Raw genomic sequence first — 25,452 nt, 5'->3', positions numbered from 1 at the left:
TCTGGCAGGTCATCTGCCTGTCTGCCTGGGTGTCTGCTGATCTGCCAGTTACTGTGTTTGGATACAGATAACATAAGGAGCCTGTTGCCTTCAAGCAGTTCTTCTTATCTCCTCAGAGAAGGTGCAGTACAGGCCTGCATGCACTGTCACGTCTTGTATGGATACAGGGAGATGCAAGACGACACATCTCTGCACCTTTAGCGATCATGTCATCAGCAAAAACAGACGCAAACCTTTAATACATGCACACTCAATGTACTTGGCAGGGGGGTTAACCAAGTGACATGCACAGTTGTAGTAAGGCAGACTGCTTTGTTTGCTGGTGTTTTATTATATTGTATATATTCTCTATATCTCTTCTCTTGTTCTTTTGTCTTCTCTTGACAATAAAGAAAAGAAAGAATAGAGTGAGCACACTTGCCCCAGTCTAATTAGATAATGTACACAGCATGGCTTTCATTAGTGATGCTCAGACTCTCTCCATATATCTCTCATAGACTTGGCACTCATCGTCCTGCCACACGTTAGTGGTCAATGGGGATCTGTGCAGCCTCTGTTATTCCTGACAAAAATATACACTATGCTACTGTGTAATTGTCTGTAATATGGGTTCAGGGGATGTGCTCTCTGTTTATGTTTGTGCTCTTGCATGCATGTATTTTTCCTCCCTTATTTGTAATAATTGAAGCATTATACTGTGATAGACAAGTGGACATAACCAACTTCCTCTAACTTGGCTTTTTTCTTTTACAGCCCCTTAAACATTAAAGTTATTAAATAGACTATAAAAGGGGCTCATTGTTACAGTCACAAAAAAGGTTTCACTACAAAGAAACTGCCGCCGGCTTTAATAATCTTTTTTAATTTTTGAAAGTGCAAATAAAGTGGTTGAGAACAGATTTGTAGCTTTTTATTTGTTCCTGTAAAAACTGGAAAGCGTATTAAAATCGGCAGCGCTCCAGTTTTCTTAATTGCAATGGAGTGTTTGTGCGACTCCCTCCGCACACAATAGATGTGTCTTAGTTTGCCGTAGCTCTGAGAAATGTTGGCAGGGCTCTTTTATAAACCTTTGCTTAGTGTGACAGAAGGAGCATCCCTCTCCATACTGACGTCCTGACCTCATCAGTTTGTTCATAACTTGTTTGTGAGTGTGGCGTCTCTGTTTTGTTGTGTTTGTGTGTGATGTCGTTTTTTTCTTTTGCCTTTTTGCACATCTTGGAGAACATGTGGCCCTCAGCAGACTGAATTAATGTGCTTGTGTAGCCGTTATAAATGCTTCACAGAAATTTTGCAACAACTGCTGCCATCCTGCAGGCTCATTATAAAATAAACCATTAACAGTAACTCCATCCATTACCACCTGGCTAGAAAAAAATTAAAGGATTACTGTAACGTTATAGCTAAAATACAGTAGTCAGATCGGGTTACAAGTGTAGGTTATGCTGATATCATATAGTACATGTGTTGGCTACATTCCTACTCTTAAATACTTCTTTAGTAATGCGGATTACGGATGGTGAAGCTGAAAAAGCTGTTGCTAACTAACAAGCAAAACAACATACGAAGTTGCTGTACACAGCAGTTACTGCAACATGGTGTCACCTTTCTGCTGTTCAAATTAAAGCTGAGGGAAGGTCATGGACATTTTTTCTTTCTCTTGAAAAAAGGCTAATCAAAGTTGCACTGCCCTCTAAACAGAATAAATGGAATTCTCTGTTCAGATGAAACTTGGCTCGGTAAAGTCGCAGTGAAAAGAGATTTAAATCAGATCCTTGAGATTTGATTGGATCGCTCAAAGGTTGCCATGGTTTAGTGAGTACGGAGCAATATGGAGCTGTAGAAGGCTGTTAGCCTCCACCGATACCTCTCTCACCCAGGGATCAGGAGGAAGAACATGAGTGAGAAACTAATACATTAGAGCAAAACCCATGCTCTTTTGAAAATGTAAAGTTCCTGAAGACTGAGATCTAAGCACACAACTCTGATCAGATTCTGTAGTGACATAACATCTGGTTCTAAATGCAAAATCTCCAGTCCTTTTTACTTATGTATTGAAATATGTTCTCTTCAACTTCATCACATCCACAAGATCCTGTGCTGCATCTTGTGAAATCCCTCCATTTGTTGTGTGTGTGTGTGTGTGTGTGTGTGTGTGTGTTAATGTAAGCTCCACCCTATCTCATGTCTTTATCTGCCCACCAGAAGCAGCAGGTGAGTGCGCAGCCCTCCACAGACAGCGGTCTCTGCCCCACCGGCCACCCGTCATCCCACTAGTGGCTCGCATGGCTGACCAGAACACATCTGGCACCCCAGCCATGACTGAGAGAGAGGCGTCCCGTCTGGATAAGTTCAAGCAGTTGCTGGCTGGGCCCAACACAGATCTGGGTAAGAGATGCTCCCGTTTTCTCCATACTTGTCAGCGTCAGTCTAGTTTTGCCTCTTTCTTTTTTGTTCTCTAAGCTCTTTCACTTTTTTCATTTCCTTGCGCTCTTTTGCTTCTCACTCATAGTTTGCTCACTCTCAGTCTGCCAGCTGTGCTGCACTTTTAACGATGCTGTGAGGGAGAAAGTCATCCAGCCATCTGGACATGCAGATTACAAGGGGAAAAAATACCACCAACAACAAAAGCAAATGACAGGCCTTTGTTCTAACCAAGCGACAGGCCTTTATTGTTTATCCAACCCTAGAGACTTTGCTTGCTATCACTGCTACCCCAGTGGCCATGAAATCCTTACAGACCCCCCCTCTTTACAGTTAACTTTTTGTCCTCTAAAACTAACTTTTGGTGACTTCTACGCACCAACCTGTTGCATCAAGTTGTTTCAAGTAGATAAAACTACATCAAAGACAAGTTTGCGAATTGAGCCATTCTGAGCGTGCAATTTAAACGTCAAGATCCTGCCAGTGACTGTGTCTATAATTTACAGACGGGAAATCATGTAATTTACTTTGAATCTGTAGTGCTATGCACGTTTTCTCAAAAAACATCTGTAGATATATTCAGCACTGAAGGAGCACAGGTCAACCCTTCAGATTGGGGGAAAAAAAAGTTTGATGTATTAAAACTTCATATTTTATATAATATACATATATGTAACAAAACATATAAAATTGATGTATCTTGACAACAAACATTTAATTTAAATGAAGAAAAAACAAACTGAATATGTTTATGTAAGGTACAGACAGAGGTTAAGTACTTATTAAAGTACTGTGCCTTGTATTCTTAATCAAATTATTATTTTTGTTATAACAGTCAAGTTCCCTGTTGATGCTGTCAAAATATAGGTGGGAGACAATTTTCACCACTTTACAGTATGTCTTGATGCCACATGTTCAGACCTGAGTTCTAGGGACAGAGGATTTTGCATGCTGTGGAAAAAAAAATTGCTTCAAATTATTTGTTCCATGACCTCAGTCAGTTCTGGTAAAAGCACAGAGACCAGCGCTTAAAAAAATATAGCAGTAGTTGTGTGGATAAATGGAGGATGTATTTTCAAAGTCTCTGTTAAAAGCACTTTTGCGTTCCGGTCGCTTCTGTTTTAAGATGAAGGATGTACATCTGATGTCCTTGGGTAGTTTTTATGTGCTAATGGTGCGCTATGTGTGTTTAGTGTGTCTGATAGAAGGGTAGCATGAAGTGGGCTAGGGGACAGAATAAGGAAAGTGCGCTGCTCAGCAAAATAATGGGTTATGTTCCTGTCTAAATAACCTAAATATAATCATGTTTTATTTTGTGCTTTCTTCTTGATTTTTATTATTGCTATTTCCTGAACTGGACCTGGGTACCTCATTTCGCTCCCTTTTATGTACAACATGCTAGAATGAATGAAAACATCCTTATCCTGAAATGAAAAAAGAGAATGTTGGAGATATTTCACAGCAGAAATGACACAGTTTAAATATTACAGCCTCCATTCGCTAATAGTGACTGTGGTCTTAATTTACCACAACTGACGAGGCATTTATTTGAGACACGCTGTTATTAGAGGCAAGCCATAGATTCAGATTTTTCCTTTTTTATAAGTATACTTTACCATATTTTAGTAAGAATCTTCTCCATTTTCTCATCGGTTCTTGCTGCTGTAGTACAGAAATTTGGTGCCACTAGTGTCAATGCAAAGTCATCACTTCCTCTGTCGATTTCACTTTTAAAACCATAAAGTGTTTCAGAGGTCATAATATCTGTCCTGGAAGGCTTTTATTGTGAAAGAATGGAATTATAGCTAGACTGATACTGCATTTTTGAGGCCAATACTATGCTTTATACTTGACAGTATTGCCCGACCAACACTAGATTTTTTTTAAATACCAATATTGAAAAAAACAAACACCCGATAACAATTCATCAGTCACTGGTCTCTGCAAGTCTTGAGCACTCTTCCTGGAATGAGGTCTGGGCCTGCAGCTTTCCTGGTGTTTACCCTTCTCAGAGCTTTTTCCACTTCCAGCGCTGTGACAGTTAATGAGCAGTCACCCTTTTGAGTCCGTGCCAGTGGCTCTATAGTTGACCTAAGTGTCAGCAGCAGCAGTGCAGCCTCTGGTGTGGCTGGTGTCAAAACGTGCAAAAAAGTTGGTTAAATCCTCCACCAGAGAGGAGTTCGCTTCCACGGTGGCGCTGGCCCGCCCACTGTAGTCCGTGATCATTTTGAGACCCTGCCCTTCACTTCTACTGTCTCGTTCACCCAGCTGTGCCTCCACTCTGTCTCTGTAACGCTGCTTTTACTGCTTTTCTAAGTTTGTGGGACTCTGCTTTATTAGGTGTCGGGTCACCGGTGCTCTGCAGTGCAGGCCTTTAAGACCTCGCGTATTGATTTGTCGGCCCATGGTTTCTGATTTGGATAGATTTTTCCAGTTACCTCGGGAGCCACATCATCAGTCAATTTAGCGATATAGCACTTGACCACATGTGTTAGCTCAGTAACATCAACAGTGCTTACTTTAAACATGTCCTGGCCTGTATCCTGCAGTGCTTTCTGCAGTTCGGCCTCTGATGTGGCAGACCAACAACTCACCTTTTTTATTGCTAGACTGTTTTATATTTTGGTAACATAAGGATAGCGTCAAGATCTGCCTCACTGAAAGCTGGAAGAAAAAACGCTTTATAGGTGTCCTTGTAAGGGCTGTAACAATGATCTAAAATATTAACACAGTTCTCTATGGTTGACAGTTTAATAACCTCAATCATATTTTTAGCATTTCTGCGCTGATATTTGTTGTGATTATTAGTCGACATACCAATATCAATATCAATATATTTGCAATAAGCAAATATCAGCTGATTTATCAATCAGGCTTTCATTTGCATTTTCAAAATGTACCTGAATCTTGTCCTTCACATTGAGGGCCTCAGATTCCTCACTATATTTGTGATAACATTAAAAGAGTTTTCCTCCAATTTAGTGCTTTTAGAATATTTTTGGACTCATGATGGACAATAAATGTGAAAACCTGGCGCCTACATTACCTGCAGTGCAGCTCGACTGCTGACAGATGGAGCACAGGTTTCAGTGGGTTATGCCAGTAGAGTTAATGTAGAGCGGGCTACAGAGGATTGGTAATCTCACCTCTCTGTAACTCCCAGATGTTTTTTTCATTTTCAAACTTGTAGTCTTCAGCCCCAGCGGACTCTGACTCAAGTGACATCACTTTAGGCAGTTTATCAGGCTCCCTCTGAAGCCGCAGTGTAAAGGCTTTATACAACTTTTTTCACATATGTAGAAGTACTACTCCCCAACACCTTTTAAACAGACCTTGATGTGTAAAATCACTACAGTTCCCCTAATGATTATCACATTATCATTGCCACCATTAAAATACCTCGTCCACTGTGTTAACCTACATCCACAAATCCTCTGCTGTAAACACACCCGGCTGCTTGGTTTGCTATTTGAATAAAAGTCCAAGTTTGTATCACTTGGACCTCTTTGTCACTGCTTTACATGCCACATGTAGATTACATGTAGATTGCTGTCAGGTATACACACACACACACATACTGGGAGCATTGGCTAAGATCCTAAAATGTAAATGCTGAATTTCATTAAGCTCGAATGGCCTTAGTCAGCACAGTCCTTCACCTCTGTGTGTGTGATCCCCTTGAAAACTTTCTGAGCAAAACAAACTGGTTCACAAGTCATCAGCATTAGTCAACGGTGGTTGCGGCCTGCCCGAGCAGAGTGTATCCTGTACATCAGCAGAGTGTCTTGAGATGTCAGCCCCCATTAGGGCCCGCCAGGCATCACAAGCCGGCTGTCTAAATTTAGTTTAGTCTCTGCGCCATGATTAGATAGCCCAGAACGGGCGAGCCACGCTGCCGGCTGCTGGCAGCATGAAAGATGAACTTCATTTCACGCGGACATAATTTAAGGAAGATTGGGGTGGGTGGTGGGTGGGGTGGGGGGTGGGGGTGATGAGCGGTGATAGGGGAGGGGAGAGGGATAGGGGCAGATAAGATAAGATAAGATGAAACTTTAATGATCCCCATGGGGAAATTGGGTCATTGCAGCGGCAAAGAATGGGATATAGATGAGAATACAAAAAAAAAAAAAAATGAAATTGCCACCATGTGAAAGAATTCAAACCTTATGTAAAAAAAAATATTTCTTGGATAAAAGTAAACAATATCATTGTTTGTTTGTCGTTATGAGTCATTTGTAGACCTTGATTTATAGAGTTGGGCAGTGATATGTCTGGTTTGAAATACTGCTATAATTGTTTTCACACAGAGAGTTTTACCATTTACACATGAGCAGATCATTGCAGTTTTCAGTTAAGAGGATGATGACAAGATGGATTAAACTCCTTGTCCTCAAAGCGTAGGTCATTGTCCCCACATGTTGTCTGGGACACATTTACACTCATACAAATTCCCACATATACCAGTAGACACTGTCAGTGGGGATGATGCCCCCTTGTGTATAAGAGAAACTCGACCGACTGTCCTTGAGCTCAAAGGAAGGGGGTGGGTTGGGTGGGGGTGGGGGTGGGAGGGGGGCTGGGGATGATCCATTGGCTGGCCCCTCACTTGAATGGTGTAATTAATTGCAGAGGCAGCCATGTTTTTGGGACAAGCCCCCCGACATGTCGGGTCTGCCAGTCTCTGGAGTGTGCCAGTGTGTTTGTATGTGTCTGACTGTGTGACTTCATGTGATTTTCTAAACTCGATGGACTTAGCCCATAACTTAGCTTTATAGCTACTTCGACTTTGTGTTACAGCCCAGTTAGTCTTGTCAGGGTGTAGGCAGCATGAAGTTACACTTTTTATGCCTTAAGCGATACCAAACTTTGCTATACAGCTGTTACTCAGAAGAAAACTGCAGTGAGTTGAAGGGAATAGACAAGAGCGGGCACCATCACTTACCTTTTTTTCACTTCTTTTTTTTTTGATCATTATACATGTCCAACTTGCTTCCACGATCTCTTTTGCATTCAGATCTGTAATATCCCTGTCTCTTTAACTCTCTTTCCCTCTCCTTTGAGCCTTGCGACAGGTTGTGACAGCGGTCTGTTTAGCATGTAAGGTCATGTAGAAGGTGATGACCTGTGCATGTGCGAGAGTAGGGTGATTGATGTGAGGTTGATCTCGCCTAATTATTCCTGATGTCCTGAGGCGAGTCAGTCTGTTGTGTGAACCTGAACACAGCACCCACGGTGCGCTCAGAGAGGAAGGAGTTATTTCAGCTGGGAAACCGAGGAAAAAGGGGGGAAAAAAACCCCGACTGATGTAGCCACTCCCTCCATGAGTGTCACTTCTTATTATTGCCGCACTTAGCACAGTAGTATTATTTGTAGGAGGATGTTGTATTTTACATGAATTATCAGATGGGAAGAATTTGCTTGAATATTCAGCCAGTTATTAGACTTTCCTGTGTAACACAACACAATCCAGAAGCACTGTTATGAAATCAAATCAAATATTAAGCAAATTAAAAGCAGCCTCTGAGATCCCGGCTGTTTTTAACTGAAATTTGTTACATCTAAAAAAAAAAAAAATGCAAATTTATACAGACTTTGATATTGATCTGCATTGATCATAGCGTCTATCAATGTGCACAACTAAACCAGCCTTAAACATGAACACACAAACAGGCTTCTATTACCTAAACTATTACTTTCCCCACCACTTAAATAAATTCTGAGACCGTTTGATTTTCCATATGACCAGGGGCATTTTTACCTCCACCAAGGAGTTTATGTCTTCAGCCGTGTCTGTTGGTTTGTTTGTTTGTCAGCAGGATTATGCAAAAAGCACTGAAGCGATTTGTACAAAATTTGATGGAGGGATGGAGCATGTTGCAAGGAAGAGGCCATTAAATTTAGGTGCCGATCTGCTTAAAGGGATTGATCCAGGAATTCTTGTTATCACTTTGCTTAACACAGAACATTTTGATTTGTTTCTCAGGAAATAATGTTTGGATCTTGATGTAAAAAAATCAGACACATTTATGGTGTTGACATTTATGAGTTTGTACAATTTGGTTCGGATTCAGTTAATAATCTGGATCTTCTGGAAGAAAAAGTTGGCAGAGGTACGTGCTTTACTGAGTGCCATCCTAGTCTTGTTTCTCATTTATTTTTCATACGTCACAACTTGGAAATGCTCCCCCTCATAAATTGAGTATCCTGTAAGTATTTAAAAACTTGCTGAATTAGAAAAATAAATTTGTGTTCATTTATCTGAGCGTAGCGTTCTGTGTTTTTGTGAAAAAACACCAGGAAGCCAGCTCAGTTTCTGTGCAGAAAAAAAAGAGCAGCTACTGCTAAAAGGAGCAAATATGCCAGCCTTCCAGTTAGGTCTGTTAGACTTAATAAGAAAAAAACAACAGTGAAAAGTTTATAGCTTGTAATTAAAAGTCCTGTCTGTTTCATTTGGGTGGGCATTGCTCCTGTCCCTGTGGGGCCCGACCATAATGGCGAGTCTGACAAGACAGTCTGTCATATTTTTCTGTGGCTTGTTATAGATTTCAGCTATTCACTTCTCAGCTGCTTTTAAAAACAAAACTTATTATTTTTCTGCCAGCTCTGTTCAAAATTCAGGAATAAGTAGTGTTTATGTGTGTGGCTGATTTTGTGTGTGTTTACTGCTGTAAACCTTCTGTGAGCCACTTGCTATATGATGGGCTATAAGCCATAATGCGGCGTTTTACAGACTTTTCTGCATATCTTTTTCTTTTTAATAGATTTTAAGACCAAGAGCTGGCATCTGACATCAAGCAGTTATTGCTGGATGACAGAAATACTGCTGTTGCTATGGCAATGGTCCTTTCTCCTCTTCTCTTTCCTGGCAATTTATCCTCACTCGGTCTTCTGCTTCCCCTTTTTCATCAGTACCTGTCTTTGTTTGTCTTTTCTCTTCTTCTTTTTTCCTACTTTCTATTTGCTCTTTGTGTGGTCATTATGTGAGGCACAGTCCACCTCACACATGTACTCCCACATGTTTGCAAGCACATGCTGAACATCTACGGGCCGTCGAAATTGTAAGTAGACCTGAACACACAGTCGGAAAATACAACAAATAACTGCCCACAAGAACAAACACACACACACACACACGCACACACTCTCTCCCTCTCATTGCGTTGCTGCCTGTCGGTGTGTCTCTACCCTCTGTTGGGGGTGCTGCAGCTCTTTGTTACACCTCCACCACAACCACAGCACAGCTTCTCCCCAACTGCCATCACCCTCACTGCAGCAACTGTGCCCGTTAACAGGCCTGCTACTTTATGCCACGGGTTGCTTGCTCCACACTCTGTAGCGCCACAATCCGCAATCCTGTTACACAGCAGCCACCATATGATAGGCTTACCATCAGCACTGTTTGCAAAGTTAATAGCCGCCATCAAAGTGGGGAAGGGGCGATGTAATTCAATTTAACTCAGCCCTAATGCGTCTGTGCATGTGTGACAATTTCAGAGGTGTGTGTCACGGGCTTGGGAAATGTAAAAGAAGAGATAATGTGGCATTAGCCTGTCTAGGTAGTTAATTCTCTGGGAAATGTGGCAAATTTACAGAGAAAAGGGTTTACATGTGAATTCTCAGTGCAGTGTTCCTTTTTTATTTGAGACATTAATAGCATGTGTTTGATGGAAGCTAGAGAGGAAAAAGAGGAAATGCACTGTAAGTAATTTTCTGTATAAGTGTCTTATTCTTAGAAAGTAGATGCTGTGAGAAATAAAGAATCTTGGAGTCAAGGCAATTTGTAATTTCACTTTTTCTGCTTTCAAACTGGATCTACTGTGTGTTTCTTGCATGGTAACCATGCAGAAAGCCAGTGGTATATTTACAGTATATGCACATGAATGTTGCTGTGTGTGTGTGTGTGTGTGTGTGATGACTACGAGGATGTCCCCAGGCAAAACACCTGACTTAATAAGGTTGGTCCAACCACCAGCTGTCTCCTGTGTCAGTAGCCTCCCAGATTGTCTGGCTGAGTTTATGTTACACCATGTGGTCGTCCATGTGAACTTTTCATCCTGTCTTTTCAAAGAGAAGCTTGACTGAACACACGTCAGCCTTTACAGTTCACACCTGTTCTCTGCTAGCCACTGGGAAGTGCAGTTTCATGTGTCCACTGGCAACAGCTTTAGTTGAAACCCTACAGTTAATCATTTACATTTATTGAGTTATTAACTTAGGGGTTAAGAGAAAAAATGCCAGAGATTTGTTTTTATCAATTCTGTCTAAATGGTATTACACACGGCCCATATGTCAGGCTTTCTTCTCTTCCCTTAAGGCTCTCATTTAATACCACTGCTGAATTATCCAGCAACCAACTTGGAAGTTAGCTACAACGATGGTAATGTTAAGCTTATGTAAACCCCAGATATATAAATGGTTAATATGAAACTCCAGATTTGATTTCATGTTTCACAACATCAAAGGCCTCAAAATCAACAAGTCATAAGTCAGTGAGATTTTTCTTTGGGTGCAACCAATGATTATTTTTTATTACTGATTAGTCTTTTAGTATATAAAATGACAAAATAGAAAACTGTCCATTGCATTTGATTTAATGTCTTCAAACTATTTGATATGTTCGACTAACAGATATTGTTTAAGAGAAAAACAGAAAATATTCACATATGAGAAGCTGGAACTAATGCTCATATTTCTTAAATGATTAGCTGATTATCAAAATTGTTACTGATAAATTCTCTGTTGATTATTCAACTAATTGTTTCAGGTGTACTACTGTACTGTATACAGGCTGTTAAAGTGTAGATGGCAACATAAGCCTTTGTAAACAAGAAAAAAATGGTTCAACGTACGTTATTCTTTATATCTGAGCTCTCGAAAACAAATTCTTCACCCACTCTTTTGCTTGAATTTCTTGAATAACATTTAGAAAGGACTTGTATGTGTTTGTGTGTGTGTGTGTGTGTGTGTTTGTGTGTGTTTGTTTGTGTGTGTCTGCAAATTGCGTGATTAAATTAACATTTCCCAATGATCGTTACGGCCTGATAGATGTTTGGTCATAAATGTGCCTGTTAATCGCTGAATGCCAAAAGTACCAGTTGCACTGTGGAAGCTCATTATCCTTTAAATCTACACTGTTTCTAATGACCTGTTTTTTTAAATCTAGAAAACAGTTCGTCCTAATATAACCATTACCTGCAAAAGTCACATCAGTAAAATTCAAAATGTCTGTACATTCCCTCATAAAACTTTGCTTAAAAAAAAAAAAAAAAAGTCACTCAGTCTGATATTTTAGAACCGATTTCATCTAAATCAGTTAAAGGCCTGGCAAGCTCCAGGGAATTGACGATACAAGTCGTCGTTACAGCACACATGCACATTCTCACACCTGTACGCTCATCTATGCTCGGTGTCCTCTCCCAGCCATCTGGGCCATCCATCAGGCCTCCTGAGCAGGTATAATCCAGGGGGGAGTATCTTTTTACAAGAGTCCCATTAGTTTACGAGCCGTCTGCTCCCTGGCGCCATCACTTTGTCCTCTAGATGAGTTAGACCGTTCAGGACTCTCTCACAGTATTCAAGGTTTATAGGAGGGGAACTTAACTTTTTAATACACTGCATGATAAAGGTGTCTGTCCTGACTGTATTGTTTTTCTGACCTCACTGGCAGAATGGCTTCAGATGACACTAGGACAATGTCTGCAAGAGGGGAAGGCATTCATCTACTTTTTTTTTTTTTTTTTCCCATTGCAATATTATCCAAGACTGGTGTTTTGGATTATGTACCACTGTGTCTACAGCAAGAGATAGAGCTTCTGATTGTTGTGCTTCTTAAGCTTTAGACCACAGTACGTGTGGAAACCTTGGTGCCACAGTGTTGATTCCTGATTTGCTGAGGCAGCTCCTGTTGCAGAATACGAAGCCCAGTTTTTGGCAGGTGTGTGTGGTATTCACATGCGTGAAAGTGTGTGTTGCCGAGACCCTTGTGGTGTTTTGCCCCAGTGGTCGCGCTCCGTCTGAATGATGCCTGAATAGTGCATGGCTCCGGCCCGCCAACCGTCTTCCTTCCTTCTCCCATCAGCTCCTTGCTCAGCCAGCACTGACTGACAGCACTTCTTCCCCGCTCTCTGTCTTCTATTCTTCTTACTGGCCTTCATACAGAACCATGCACACAGGCAGGTAGACGGACTGACAGGCAGGTAGACAAGCAGACATGGAAGAGGTGCAGGTGCACACTCGCACGTTCACACTTACAATCACACATACACACACATTCATTTGATTTTTTTTTTTATTTTCTTGAAGCTTGCTTGTTCATAGCAAGAGCCCTCACTCGCCCAGTTAAGCTCTGAGAGCTGCATTGTTTCAGTCCACTCAGGAGGCAAACTTACCCTTTTGTGTATAATCAAGATTAGAACCTAAATTAGATTCTGAAAGGATCCTTAGATAGAAATAGTCGGAAGAGAAAGCCAAAGTTGTGACATGATGTCCGGCCTTTCTTTCATTGTTGTTTCTGGAAAATGAAACTCCATTCTAGGGTTTACTTTTCACTTTCTAAGACTCTGCAGCAGTTAGGTAAAAGTTAAACAACTATTAATTTGTCTGCATATAAAAAACTATGAAAATTTGCCAGCACAGCAGCAGGGGTACTCATTCACTGCTTGCTTTTGCCTATATCCATAATAAAGCTGCAATGGGGCTTAAGTTTAAATTACCTTCCTTAAAGTATAGTAAGGCTTTGTTCCAGTGCTGGATTTTTAGTCATTTGTTATATTACAAATTTATGTGTGGAACAAAACCTCCAAGTTCTGGTTTCACTTCGGAGCTCTATTGAGGCCCCTGCCACTGAAAATGTGTTAGGTAGCTAAAATGTTAAAGAAAGGGTCCTGTGACCTACATGTAAGTGGTCCAAATCCCCATGCAGACTGAGAGAATCTGGGCCAGAAAGGTGAATAAGACACATTCTCTCCTCCCTCAGCAAGTACAGTACAGTTGAGTTGGCCTTTATCAAGACACCCAACCCCATCTGCTTCACTGGAGCTGCTGTCGGCAAAGGTACACGAGCAACTGCACTGGGAAACTCCACATTGCGTTCAGTTGATGTGACCTTCCCTCTCCTTTTACACTATTCTCGGGCTGCCGTTTGATAATACTTTTGGTTCTCTTTGCTTGTTAAATAAGTTTTAATGAAATAAAAACATGATATTTAGTTATATTTTGCCCTCTGAATGTTTCAAGAGTCATTGAGCATTCATTACCTCTGAGAGTCCCACATCAGAGCAGCTGTTGTGGGTGTTCAACAGAAGGTACATGGTGTCCTAATCACCCCCTGTGGTCCCCAGCTTAACTCCAGCCAAGACAAAGTGCACCCCTGTAAGTTCATGCATAATGGAATACAGTAGACACACACCGAAGAAAGACTAGCAGCAGCGGTTGCCCTTGAATTGCACATTGCTGATGTTACAGGTGTTTCTCATGCCAGTGAGGAATAGAGCCTCCTCCAGACCAATCCCCTGAGGTCTGAGCCTAGCAGCATGACAAACACCCACGGTTCTGATCACACTGAATCCAAAGCATGTGTGTAATAATGTGATATTTTCTCAGTCCCAATAGGGAAATTGTGTTTTCTCTTACCCCCGCTTGCACTTCTATATGTGTACTTTGAAATGAGAGCATGTGGGGTGAATCGACTGTAAATAGAGTTTGCTTTAATGAGTTGCCTCTTCATTGTTTGTATAGAGACCTAGCAGAGGAATGGCTTCACAATTACAATTAGCAGAGTTTTTTTTTCTTTTCTTTTTGTACAGATTACTATGTGTAGGGGAGGAGTGACAAATTTGTCAGCCCAAAGTGGCTTGTTTGCATTGTTAACTTTGTTCACTGAAACTGACAGGGACAGCTAGTCCCTCGTCGCCTCCAGGACAGTTGCAGAAACTTTTTTTTGCTCACATTGTGACAAGTGCCCGCTGAGTAAAAACAACAGATTAATTTTCAAAATGTCACGAAATGCCTTTAATTTATTCCAGAGGAGCTAGGGCTTGACTGTCTCATTCATAATGCACAAGAGATACCCTAGAGAGTCAGATATGTTTTCTGAGAGATGAGCTAGCCTCACACTAATGAAACGACATCTGCAATTTAGCCTGTATGTCAACTATGCTCATATTGGCCTCTCTTTCTCTGCCCACTGTGGGAAATGGAGTTGTATTTCTCAGAAATAATTTCTCAGGAATTGGAGCTGAGATGAGTGCGGCTGTATACTAAGCATTTAGGAAATAGGGGAATAGATACATTTCCCATGAAAGTGTATTTGCATTAGAATAAAGCATCACCATAGAATCCATTTCACAGATGGATTATAGATTATATATTTCCTCAAGCAGATCTCTTCTCAAAACAGCATTTTAACCCAGGACTAATTAAAATGTGTGAAACTGGAAGAACATGATGAAAGATTCATCCTAGTCGAATTTACCATTGTCCTTTCATGTACTGTACCAGTGCAGTGCATCAGTACTCTGACAGTCAAGCTGTGGGTCTATAAGTCATCCAGGCTCACGCTGATTTGGATTCTGCAGCGGTCCGGCTCTCTGCCGGAGAGTGTTTGGATCGCAGCGATTTGCAGGAGTAGAGGCTGTGTCTGCCATTTTCTGTATATGATGTATGGGTTGAACGGACACATCAGCTTGTTCTGTTGGCCACATAGTGCCAAGTAAATATTTGCTCCTTGCCCTTTCCACACATTTATACACACCCCACACACACACACACACACACACACACACACACACACACACACACACACACACACACACACACACACACACACACACACACACACACACACATACACACACACACACACACACACACACACACACACACACACACACACACACACACACACACACACACACACACACACACACACACACAAGCCTCTTCAATGCACATATTCATTCTTTTTCCCACAAACCATTCCTGCAAAACGTTTGACCACAGGGGGACGGGGGGCCTTCTGGAGATCACTGCAGCACCACGATGTAAAGACCATTAGCCAACTTGTGCCCCACGCCCCTTCACCCCTCCTCTCTATACCCCCTACGGTGAGATTAATGCCAGGTGGGGGAAATATAACATAGTTTAATTAAGCCCGAGTCCACAAGATTCATGGACTCATTTCTTTGTCTGACAGTGCAAATGAAGGTTCAAAAGGTGCAAGGCAAGAGGAGAGACACCCTTGACTAGCTCTTAGGAGCGTAATGAATGTAGAGGTGCACATAGGCTAATGATTTCACCCTTAAAGACTTGGACTTTGTTGTAAATAAATCCTCCATAACTTCACTGCAGCTGTCCCACTCTACATCTGTAATAGGTAGATGTCACTGAGAGCGGCCTAATGGTGTATTCAGACACACACACACACATACACATTCAGGTACAGGCTGCAGAGATTCAAAGATGTCGAGTTTTATCCAGCCGGCAGGACGGGGAGCTGTGAAAGTTAATGCAAAATTTGAAAAAAATTATGCACAGTTCCCTTGAAATGCAGGAGTGGCAATCAATAGCCACAACCCATAATTCAGTCTTTCATGAACCTGCGAAAATGGATGTACCCTAACGAACCACGCTGGGACTGGGCCTGGCAGCGATTCTAGCGCAGAGACAGGACCACAATGCTAAACAGTTTTGCCTGCTGTGGCATCAATATTGTATTATAATATATCACTTACATGAGGGCTTGCATGATAACAAGTTTTTCCTGATAAAACAGAAAACTAGCAGTAAATAAAATGATTCTGTAAGAGGATTCTTTAACATTCTCAGACTCAAGATGGTAAGGTTTAAAAAAAAAAAAAAAAAAAAAAAAAAAAAAGGATCAAAATTGATGCAACAGAACCAGACATTTTGTCTTTTTTATTTCATACACTCTTTGTCCTTGTCAAAATCTGGCACCTACATTACCCACAATGGAACTCGACCACTGACAGTTCAGTCATGCCCTAATGTAGCCTCGAGCTGCTAGCCTCGAGCAGAGATGAGTGGACTACAGGGATCTGGTAAGATCACTTCTTTCTAACTCTACAGCCCCCCCTCTCATTTTCAAACAGATTTCCATACACTCCCAACCACTTGCAGTCTGTAGGAGAGGGAAGGGAAGGAGCAAAGACACAGACAGAATCTATGGAAAAACTACTGCACCTTCACGTTGCAACCTCTATGGTCTGTGTCATGTCTCAGAGAGTTTTTTTTTTTTTTTTTTTTTTTTTAAATCTTTGTTTTTAAATGCAACTTGCTGCTGCACAGTAAGCCTTGGGGTAATCGAAACCTTCCCACACTGTGGGTCTCTGACACCCTCCAAACCAGCAGAGCCATGCTGCGCACTAGATCACTGTATTGAATTTCTATATAATTAAAGTCACAGGGGACAAGGTACGGGAGAACTTTTAAGTGGAAGATGCACAGGAACTATAGTGAATAAATGGCTACTCCCATCAGCTGAACAAGCTCTAATGCGTTTCACTCAATTTAGCCAATGGACTTAGCCCATTGCTGTTTAGGTGATTGCTATTTCCTATTCTGCTATCTGTCACTGACTCTCCATTGCATTTGCCTTGAAGAACAGGCAAGGCAGAGTCATTTGGCAGCACTAATCAATACTGTTCACTCTGTGCGAAGGGCTTATCAATTTCCAGCCAGTGCCTTGAATGAGAGTGTAGGAAGAATTTGGCTTATTCATTAGGTACATTTGTTTGTTTTTTTTTTTTTAACTCTGAAAAGTATGTTAAGACAGTGCCATTTAATTCGCACAGAAATCAATTTCCCCTCCTCCCTTCACTCTTGGAATGCAGGTCAAACAGTGGCAGAGCAATTACAGGTAAAGAGATTTGTATTGCGTTTTTATGCCTCAGTGCTGGCGACAGCTGTGGCCAGAGGCATTATGTTTTTGTCCATCCCATTCTGGTGAGCATGATACTGTATCTCAGGAATGCCTTGAGGGAATCCTTTCAAATTTGGCACAAATGTTCACTTGGACTCAAGAATGAACTGGTTAGAATTTGGCGGTCACTGTAACCTCACGGAAAAACCTTTTTGGCCGTAACTCAAGAATTCCTACCCTAATTATGAAACAATTTAACGCAAATGTCCAACAGGAAAAAAAGGTGAAGTGATGTGATGACATTTTATATCCAATACATCATTATGTTCTTGAAAAACACGTAATACCTTTTCTCATATTCCTTCAAAGTCTTCACTACATATATTATACGAGTCTTGGCAGACATGGATTTAAACTGTAACTTGACCGGTTGGTGAAGCTAGTAATCCTCGTTGTTTGTCTCAGTTTGGTCGTGACAGCTGGTCTCATTGGATACTTAATGGGGGGGTTTGTAGAGTTGCAGGGCCCGTGAAGAGGGAGACCTATCTGTGAAAAGAGGATGAGGTGATGTTAGTCAGAACTCAACCAGGGACCTCCTGCTTCCTAAAAAAAAAAAAAAAAAAAGTCTCAATCTCAAATATTTTAACAGGTCACTCAGGAGCCATGTCATGATCTCAAATGTGTGACTTATTACGTCATAAGCCAACAGAAGGTCCATGTCACTGGGTAGAGACAACAAGAGTGTAAGGCCCTTAGCAGAACTGTTACAGAAGCAGTGACACAAACAATTGCTTTAGTTTTATTTATGAGCATGATCTCTCCCTCTGCTACAGGGAAATTAGATCCTACACCTTTCTCGTAGTCCGGTTGTTATGTTCGATTCACTGGAAATGGGATGAAAGAAGACACAGGTTGCTAAATACAACAAGACAAAGCATTTTCTCTTGAGTCACTGTTGATCGTTACACCCACTCATCCTCTCCTACTGTTAGTGTGTGTGTGTGTGCGTGTGTGTGTGTTAGAGAGGTATGGTTTGGAAGTAATCTGTAGCACCTAGCATTAAGCCATATTTTCTGGGTCTTCATGGACCCAAAGGGAACTGTTCTCTGACAATTTAAAAGTTCAATTTGCACCTCTCCATCAGATTTCTTTTACATTATAGCCCACCGGCTCTCTCACCCGGCCTGGGGAGAATGTAGTTAATAATCCACTTCTGTCCCATCAGATAATTTAAGTCAAGGGAAGGACAGACAGGAAGGGAAGTTTAGACTGTGAGAACATGATTGTTTGACTGGTCGGTAGATTGAATGATTGATTCTCTTCAGGAACAACTTACTTAATCTAATAATGGTCTGAAATCGTTTTTAATGGGATAATTTAGTGTCCTTGGAAAATGTTTTCAATCAAATGCCTTTTCCTGTGAACAAAAATGTTTTCAGCTTTTTTTTTTTTTTTAGTCGGTGTTTGTTTTAATGCTGTTTCAAGATCTTCAGTAATGATCAAGATAACAGTGTATGCCAGTTATTCACTGCTTAGTGCAAATCTTTGAATTAATACATAAATAAACATAAACATGATTCTTGCTTCAAACATTATTTATTATTTTTCTTCTCTTCTCACTCCCATCTTAATGTTGCTGTGACTGTAGCTGTGTCTATCTGCAGTCAGCATAATCAAAAGAAGAACTGTTGAAAATATTCTAACCCAATCCTTTAGCTATTTTTAAAAATAATCACATTACATACATATTGCACATTAGGTTTTAGGTTTGATAAAGATATGCACTAAGGGTGCTACTAACAACTATTTTCATTATCGATTAACCGGTCTGATTTTCTCGATTGGATATTTTGTCTATAAAATGTCAGATAAAATTGAAAAGCAAGGTTTTCAAGGCATTCAGTGTATAATTGGAAATGACAAAGAAAAGGAGCAAATCATCACATTTTAGAAGTTTTACCTTGTGAGTCTTTGCTTGAAAAATAGTTTAATACTTTCTGTGTGACTAATCGGTTAGATGACTAACCATTGCAGTATGCTCTAATATGTAATAAGTGGGGCATTTTCCTTGCTCCCTGGTAGATAAAATATTCAATGGAGTCCAAAAAGTGGTCCCTGAGATTTGTATTGCACTGTATGAAGACAACACATCTTTGGCCTCTCTACTGAAATGTGTTGTCACTTATTAGCCAAAATATGATGATACAGGTAAACAATATATATATAGACTGATATTAGCCAATGATATTGAGCATGTTCTAGAAGGGAATCTACTTTTTAATGTGAAAAGTCAGTGGTGAACGTAAAATTTACCTTCTGGTATATTTGTTGTTGTTTTACAGAGGAGCTACGGAAACTCAGCTGGTCCGGAATCCCGCGACAGGTCCGACCGATTACGTGGAAACTCCTTTCAGTAAGTTCTTTGTGCACACACTCTTACAGCGCACATGCAAATTTACACTGCACATTCAAACACCAACACAGTGAAACGATCGATAATTTGTGTAAAATGTAAAAAACGCTCACAAAAACACTTGCATACAAATGCACTCCAAAAGAAAAACCTATGTAACATCATACATGAACCCGCGAGGGAATCAAATGCACACACAGCCGTGTACACACACGCACACTTGCACGCATCAGATAAAATCGTACAAATAATAAACACATTACAGATGATCTTAGGCACTCACACGCACACACAAACACACAAAGTTGCTGTCATGTTCTCTAGCCGTACCCCCTCCCCTTTTTGATTTATGAAGACTGGTAATAGTCCTGCTTTTTTTCAAACTTCAATAGGGAAAATTAATTGCGAGGCACAAATAATTTATTCATGAGACGCACGGTGTGTTTACTCATTAAGCCATTGTTGTGGTGTACAGCTCCTAGTCTGCAGAGAGAAGACTGGCTTTTTGAACGCCATGACTCTCTCATTAATTACTGCACAATAGCTAATGTGCCGCAGAAAAGATGTCATTAAAGGTGTGTGTGTGTGTGTGTGTGTCTGCGTGCCTGTTTGTGTTTTTTGGTTGTGGGAGGTTACCTACTGGGCGCTTTAACCGTTAATGGCTGCTTTGTTTGGTACTCCACTGAAGTGAAGGCTCATAACACTGTATGAAGTTGCAAAGCACTGGCTGCAGTGTAGGCTGCCAAGTTCAGGGGAGGGGAGGGGAGGGGCGCCTTACTGCTTTAGCTGACTGTATGTGTGTGTGTGTGTGTGTGTGTGTGTGTGTGTGTGTGTGTGTGTGTGTGTGTGTGTGTGTGTGTGTGTGTATTTTTAGCTAATGTAGCATCGATAACACCTGAGTAATGGCTTGTTCATGTTTGTTTTGTTTGATTGTGCGTGTTTGTCTTTTTGCAAGTATCTAAATAATGTTTGCATGGATGTCTGGGTGGCTATTGTGCGTGTGTATATATTCATTCATACATGTTTATATGCATTATGTATATATGTAAAAAGAGAACATTGCAGCGAACTTTGGGGAAGCAAAGCACAGCTGGCCTGTGGCCTGTATAAATTACAGCTGGACTGCCTGAGCTTCCCTGCAGAGAAAAGAAACATTGAGGCAGCAGAGATGGGGATTGTGTGGAGGGTAAAGAAGGAAGCAAAACCACAAAAAAACTGAAAGCATCAAGGAACAAAACCAGACTCAGAAGTGAAAGGAGGAAAGAAAAAAGCGAAATGACAGGGTTGTAGGATACTGTAATATATGACATATAAGAGCAATCCCTTCTCTATAGGTTCTACCTCTGCCTTTACTTAAATCTTAGCCTAAAGGAATACATCAAAATGTTTGGAAAAGACAACTTTAGATCTTTAGTGTGCTGGTGGTCAGATTTTGTAACTTTGGAGAGATCCAAGCTAGCTGTGTCCCCCTGCTTCCAATCTTTATGCTAAGCTAAGACAACCCCCCCCTCGCTCTAGCTCTATATTTACACCAATGGGCAGGCTGGCGATCGGAAAGGGTCGGTTTTCAGTTTTCAGTGTGATTGATCAGATATCCCATTCTGTGCCGGTCAAATTTAAACTCAGGCGTCACACAATGGCTCACGTCATGCGTGTGACAGCACAGAACAGCTACTTACACACACACACTGCTACACAGTTATAGATAAATCATATGTGGTCTACTTAAATTCTTTGGAGAGGTTCACAGAAACATCTCCTGCAGTCATCCACATGTCTGATGTTCAACTGTATCAGTGTGTCTGCAGGTCTTGAAAAGTCTGAAAAGGCTTTGAATTTAGTTTCCTCTGAAAAGGCATCGGAGGGTATTGGGGGAAAAAAATGCTTGCCATAGGCAGTAATTTTAGTTATAAAATGTTTATGTTTCTGATTAGAGGCTGTTGGGAGAAGTTATACACCTGTAAAATAAGTGGGATAGTTTTACAGTGGGGATTCAGTCAGCAACATTCAGAGCTGCAGCAAACGCTATGAATACAGCTTAGGTCCAGAAGCTAGCCTACTCATTGTCATCATGGCTAAATTATGTAATCAGTTTTAGTTGGTTAATCCATCTGTCCATTTTATGATGCTTAGCCGGGTTCAGGTCAAAATGATTCCATTCATTCATGCATTCATTCATTCATTCAACCTTTATTTAATTCTTGAAGAATCATTCAATGTTGTTGAGACTTAAACAGAATAAATACACACAGAAATAATGAGAAAACAAACACCAGAGTTAAAACAGTTACGTTCAAGAGCGTTGTAGTTTGTGATCATAGTTTTTAATTGACTGTATTTAGCTTTAATGTGTGTTGTTAAATGTTCCAATCGTGTGCAGCACAGAAACTAGAAAAATTATATCATGAGAAATTCTTGTTATATACTTCTATGAAGTTCTGAAAAACGTGACATAATAATGTCCCTGATGGTTTTCTTACTTGCATACTTTTGTAGGACTGTGAGACGGGTATTAAATGGCATTCTGTGAGGTATTAAAAAGGTTTTAAAAAGTCTTAGATTTAGCTTGGTAAACCCTGCGGAAACCCTGTGTGTGCTCAGTATGTTCTACACACCAAATACTGCTAAATACACAGCTTCAGTATCATTCTCTGACCTTCTTTAAACTCTGAACCTCCTAAAGAACAATTGTATTTCCTCAGTTCAGGAGACGGTCTCAATATTTGTTTTGCAACTTTCTGTTTTGTTGAAAACCAAGCTGTTGCTTTGTTATCCAGCACTGTCACCATGAGCTTAAATGTACTAGAACAGAATACAATTCATCTTCATTGAGGACATTTCTTTCTAGGCGACTTTAAATAAATATGCAGGAGGTATTTTGACTGTGCAAACTTGAGATCCATATCTGAAGTAATCTCAGTCTCACCTCATGAGGATTTCAATAGATATCTAGATCTTAGAGCCTTGTGCAGCGTGAATTATCCCAGGGTTAAATCCAAGGTTTGGATTAAAGCGAAAAGTGGGCATGGTGTCAAAAGCTCTCATATCTTCTGAAGTGTCATAACACTTGACTGCTTTCTCTGTCCTGTCTGTGGTATGATCCAGTGGAGAAATAGATAGGAGGGATCAGGCTCGAAATATCTATTCTCCGTCCTGCACACACATACACACACATTGAGACTCACAGCCCGTGCTGTATTCCATAAACTTGGCAGAGGCACCTAATAAAACTTCACTCCAGTGGTGTCCCTTGTGCCCTTCTCCTGCTCACCAGTGTGCACCAACTTATTTGAGTTTTATTTTTCTCTCCCCTCCAGCCGGCGTGCTTGAGCTACGCTCTTCTTTTACCTGACAAAGACAGGAAACAGGTTTTCCCGCTGCGGTCAAAGCTTGGTAACGCTCTCCCAATGGCCGCCACATCACAAAAATCATCTATAACTATCTCCGCTCGTTAGGCAGTGTGGAAATTAAAAAAAACAAAACAAAAAAAAAAAACAGTCTGAAGACAGGCCAGGAGGAGAGAGCAGTTTTTAGCCTGACTGGATAGCTCTCTCTACCTCCTTTCTCTTTTTGAGCAAGAGGCTCCACAGGTTGCCCAGAAACACATCCGGTTGAAGCTCCTGTTATTTCAGAAATAATACCGTCTTATTTAATTTGTTTAAAGAGCACTAGGTGTCCGAGCCTGCAGGAGAAAGGAAGAAATTAAATGGCTTTTCTGCTTTGTGAAAGAATGTCAGCCTGTGGCAATATGTACATTTGCTAATGGAGTGTGGCTGTTAAATGTGAGGTGGCGGGAGAGAAGAAAACTAACTGGCTGTGGAAATATTGATAAGGCTAAAGGGTTATATGAGATGTATCAAGAAGCAGCGGCAACGGGGACAGATTTAGAGATGATTATTTTCAACTGTTACCTTACAACAGTACACATAATTATAACGCCTGAGAGAAAAGAACAATGTGATTTTTTTTTTTTTTTTTTTTTTTTTTCCTCATTTGAGGCAGACTTTTAATCAACCTCCCCTGGTATGCACAATGTTAGAGGCATCTCACACTTCACTGGAACATTTTGTTCCTTTTCAGCTTGTACACTTCGACTGTAGTGCATGAGAAGTGCAGCTCCACTGTCGTCTCTCAATATTAACAACTAAGACATTAACAAATAGCTTTTTGTAAACAGATCCAGGATCAGGAATTTAAAGGTGTTGCCTCTGTGTGTGTGTGTGTACAGTGCAGTATATCTCTGTTTTTTTCTGCCTTCGGGGGAAATCCACTTTCTGCATTTGAGCATCAAGAATCACCCTTAACAGTGAAGATGAGTGAAATGCAGCACTGCCCGGTGTTAACTAAACAGTGTCTCTATTGTCTCTATTATACCACAGGTTTATGATTATACATACTACACTGAGTATGTTTACATGCACACTAGTATTCTGCTTATCCCCAGGTTTTATCAGGTTGCGTTGCACATGTAAAACTAAACCTTATCCGTGTCATGTAAACACCTTATCCATGTCTTCAATATCAAGATATTACTTTCACAACTGGGAAAGTAATGTGCATGCAAACATAGTCACTGTTAAGGACTTTATGAATTTGTTAACCTGTTAAAAGCAGCTTTTTGGAAGTTTTGCTATTGCTACATAGTCAACGTTAGCGTTAACAGCTGTTTACTTAGCAGTCTAGATGAAACGTCGCAAGTTCAGCATTAAACTTAATTTCTTTACTCCCCAAGAGCTTTGTCTAGTGGTGGGAAGCAACACCAATGTTAACTCTTGTCTTTTCTTCTACTGAAGTTAGCACGCTAACCACCTAGCCCCGACACGTCTCGTCACTTTCAGATAGCGACTCAACTGCTCAGAGGGCGTATTATAATCTCTTGTCTAGTAAATGCAATCATGACAGAGAAGGTTAGCTTTCAGTGGCAAAAGATACGGAATTGCTAAATTTCTGAGTGTTTATTAATATTTAAAAATGTGTAGCCGCAGTAAACATTAGAATTATAAGAGATTCAATTTGGATCGGTGAGACAGTGAAGCCCAGCTTTTGTGTACATAAGTTCTCCTTCATTTTAAACTACATTGACATTCAAAATGACTTTCTTACTAATGAAATAAGTGACTGAATAAAGTTAAAGAAAAAATGTAATTTTAGAGTGTAATATGGCAAAAGGGCTTTCATGGCCCAAACTCTCCCAGACCACAATTTTCTAGCACGTCTTGAGACCAAAGCTTGAGACCACTCAGACATCAACATGAACTCTTCCACCCCTGAATGGCTAAACATGCCTCTTACTTGGCTGTTATTTCTCTGAAACTATCCACCAAGATAAGGTTCTGAATAATTTTGAAGCAAAAAATAGGCCACAGAGTTGTAGAATCATGCTCCATTTTATCTCTAACGTTTTTCTAGCGTGAAGTCGATCCTCCTGCGGATGTTTCCAGACTCAAATCATATAGAAGCTCACCAGAAGTACTGTGCTGTACTGTTTACTGCATGGTAAAAAGGAAGTTTTGTTGGTTCAACTTTTGCTGGGCCCCTAACGGGACAACTTGTGTCCAGGCTGCTCTACCAGGATAATGTGCTCCTACTAAGTAGAAATCAATTTAGACTGTGGTGGTGGTGGTGGGGGGTGTTTGCTGGGCCCCTAACGGGACAACTTGTGTCCAGGCTGCTCTACCAGGATAATGTGCTCCTACTAAGTAGAAATCAATTTAGACTGTGGTGGTGGTGGTGGGGGGTG

General features: G+C 40.8%; 1 protein-coding gene across 3 annotated transcripts in view; it reads left to right on the top strand.

Moving 5' to 3' along the window:
• tbc1d22a (TBC1 domain family member 22A) overlaps positions 1 to 25,452 on the top strand; it is a 126,300-nt gene that overhangs the window by 5,087 nt on the left and 95,761 nt on the right. For 2 of the 3 annotated variants that reach the window (XM_022749268.1, XM_022749269.1), the window contains exons 5-6: positions 2,203 to 2,385; positions 19,642 to 19,712. In XM_022749268.1, coding sequence (XP_022604989.1) covers positions 2,203 to 2,385; positions 19,642 to 19,712 — 254 coding nt within the window. The remainder of the gene's footprint in view (positions 1 to 2,202; positions 2,386 to 19,641; positions 19,713 to 25,452) is intronic. The other variant, XM_022749270.1, reaches the window with a different exon arrangement.

This window comes from Seriola dumerili, unplaced genomic scaffold (assembly GCF_002260705.1).
Source record: "Seriola dumerili isolate Sdu_G_001 unplaced genomic scaffold, Sdu_1.0 BDQW01000138.1, whole genome shotgun sequence".
Classification (NCBI taxonomy): domain Eukaryota; kingdom Metazoa; phylum Chordata; class Actinopteri; order Carangiformes; family Carangidae; genus Seriola; species Seriola dumerili.
The sequence above is the reverse complement of the archived record's forward strand: the minus strand, read 5'-3'. Positions and strand labels throughout refer to the sequence as shown.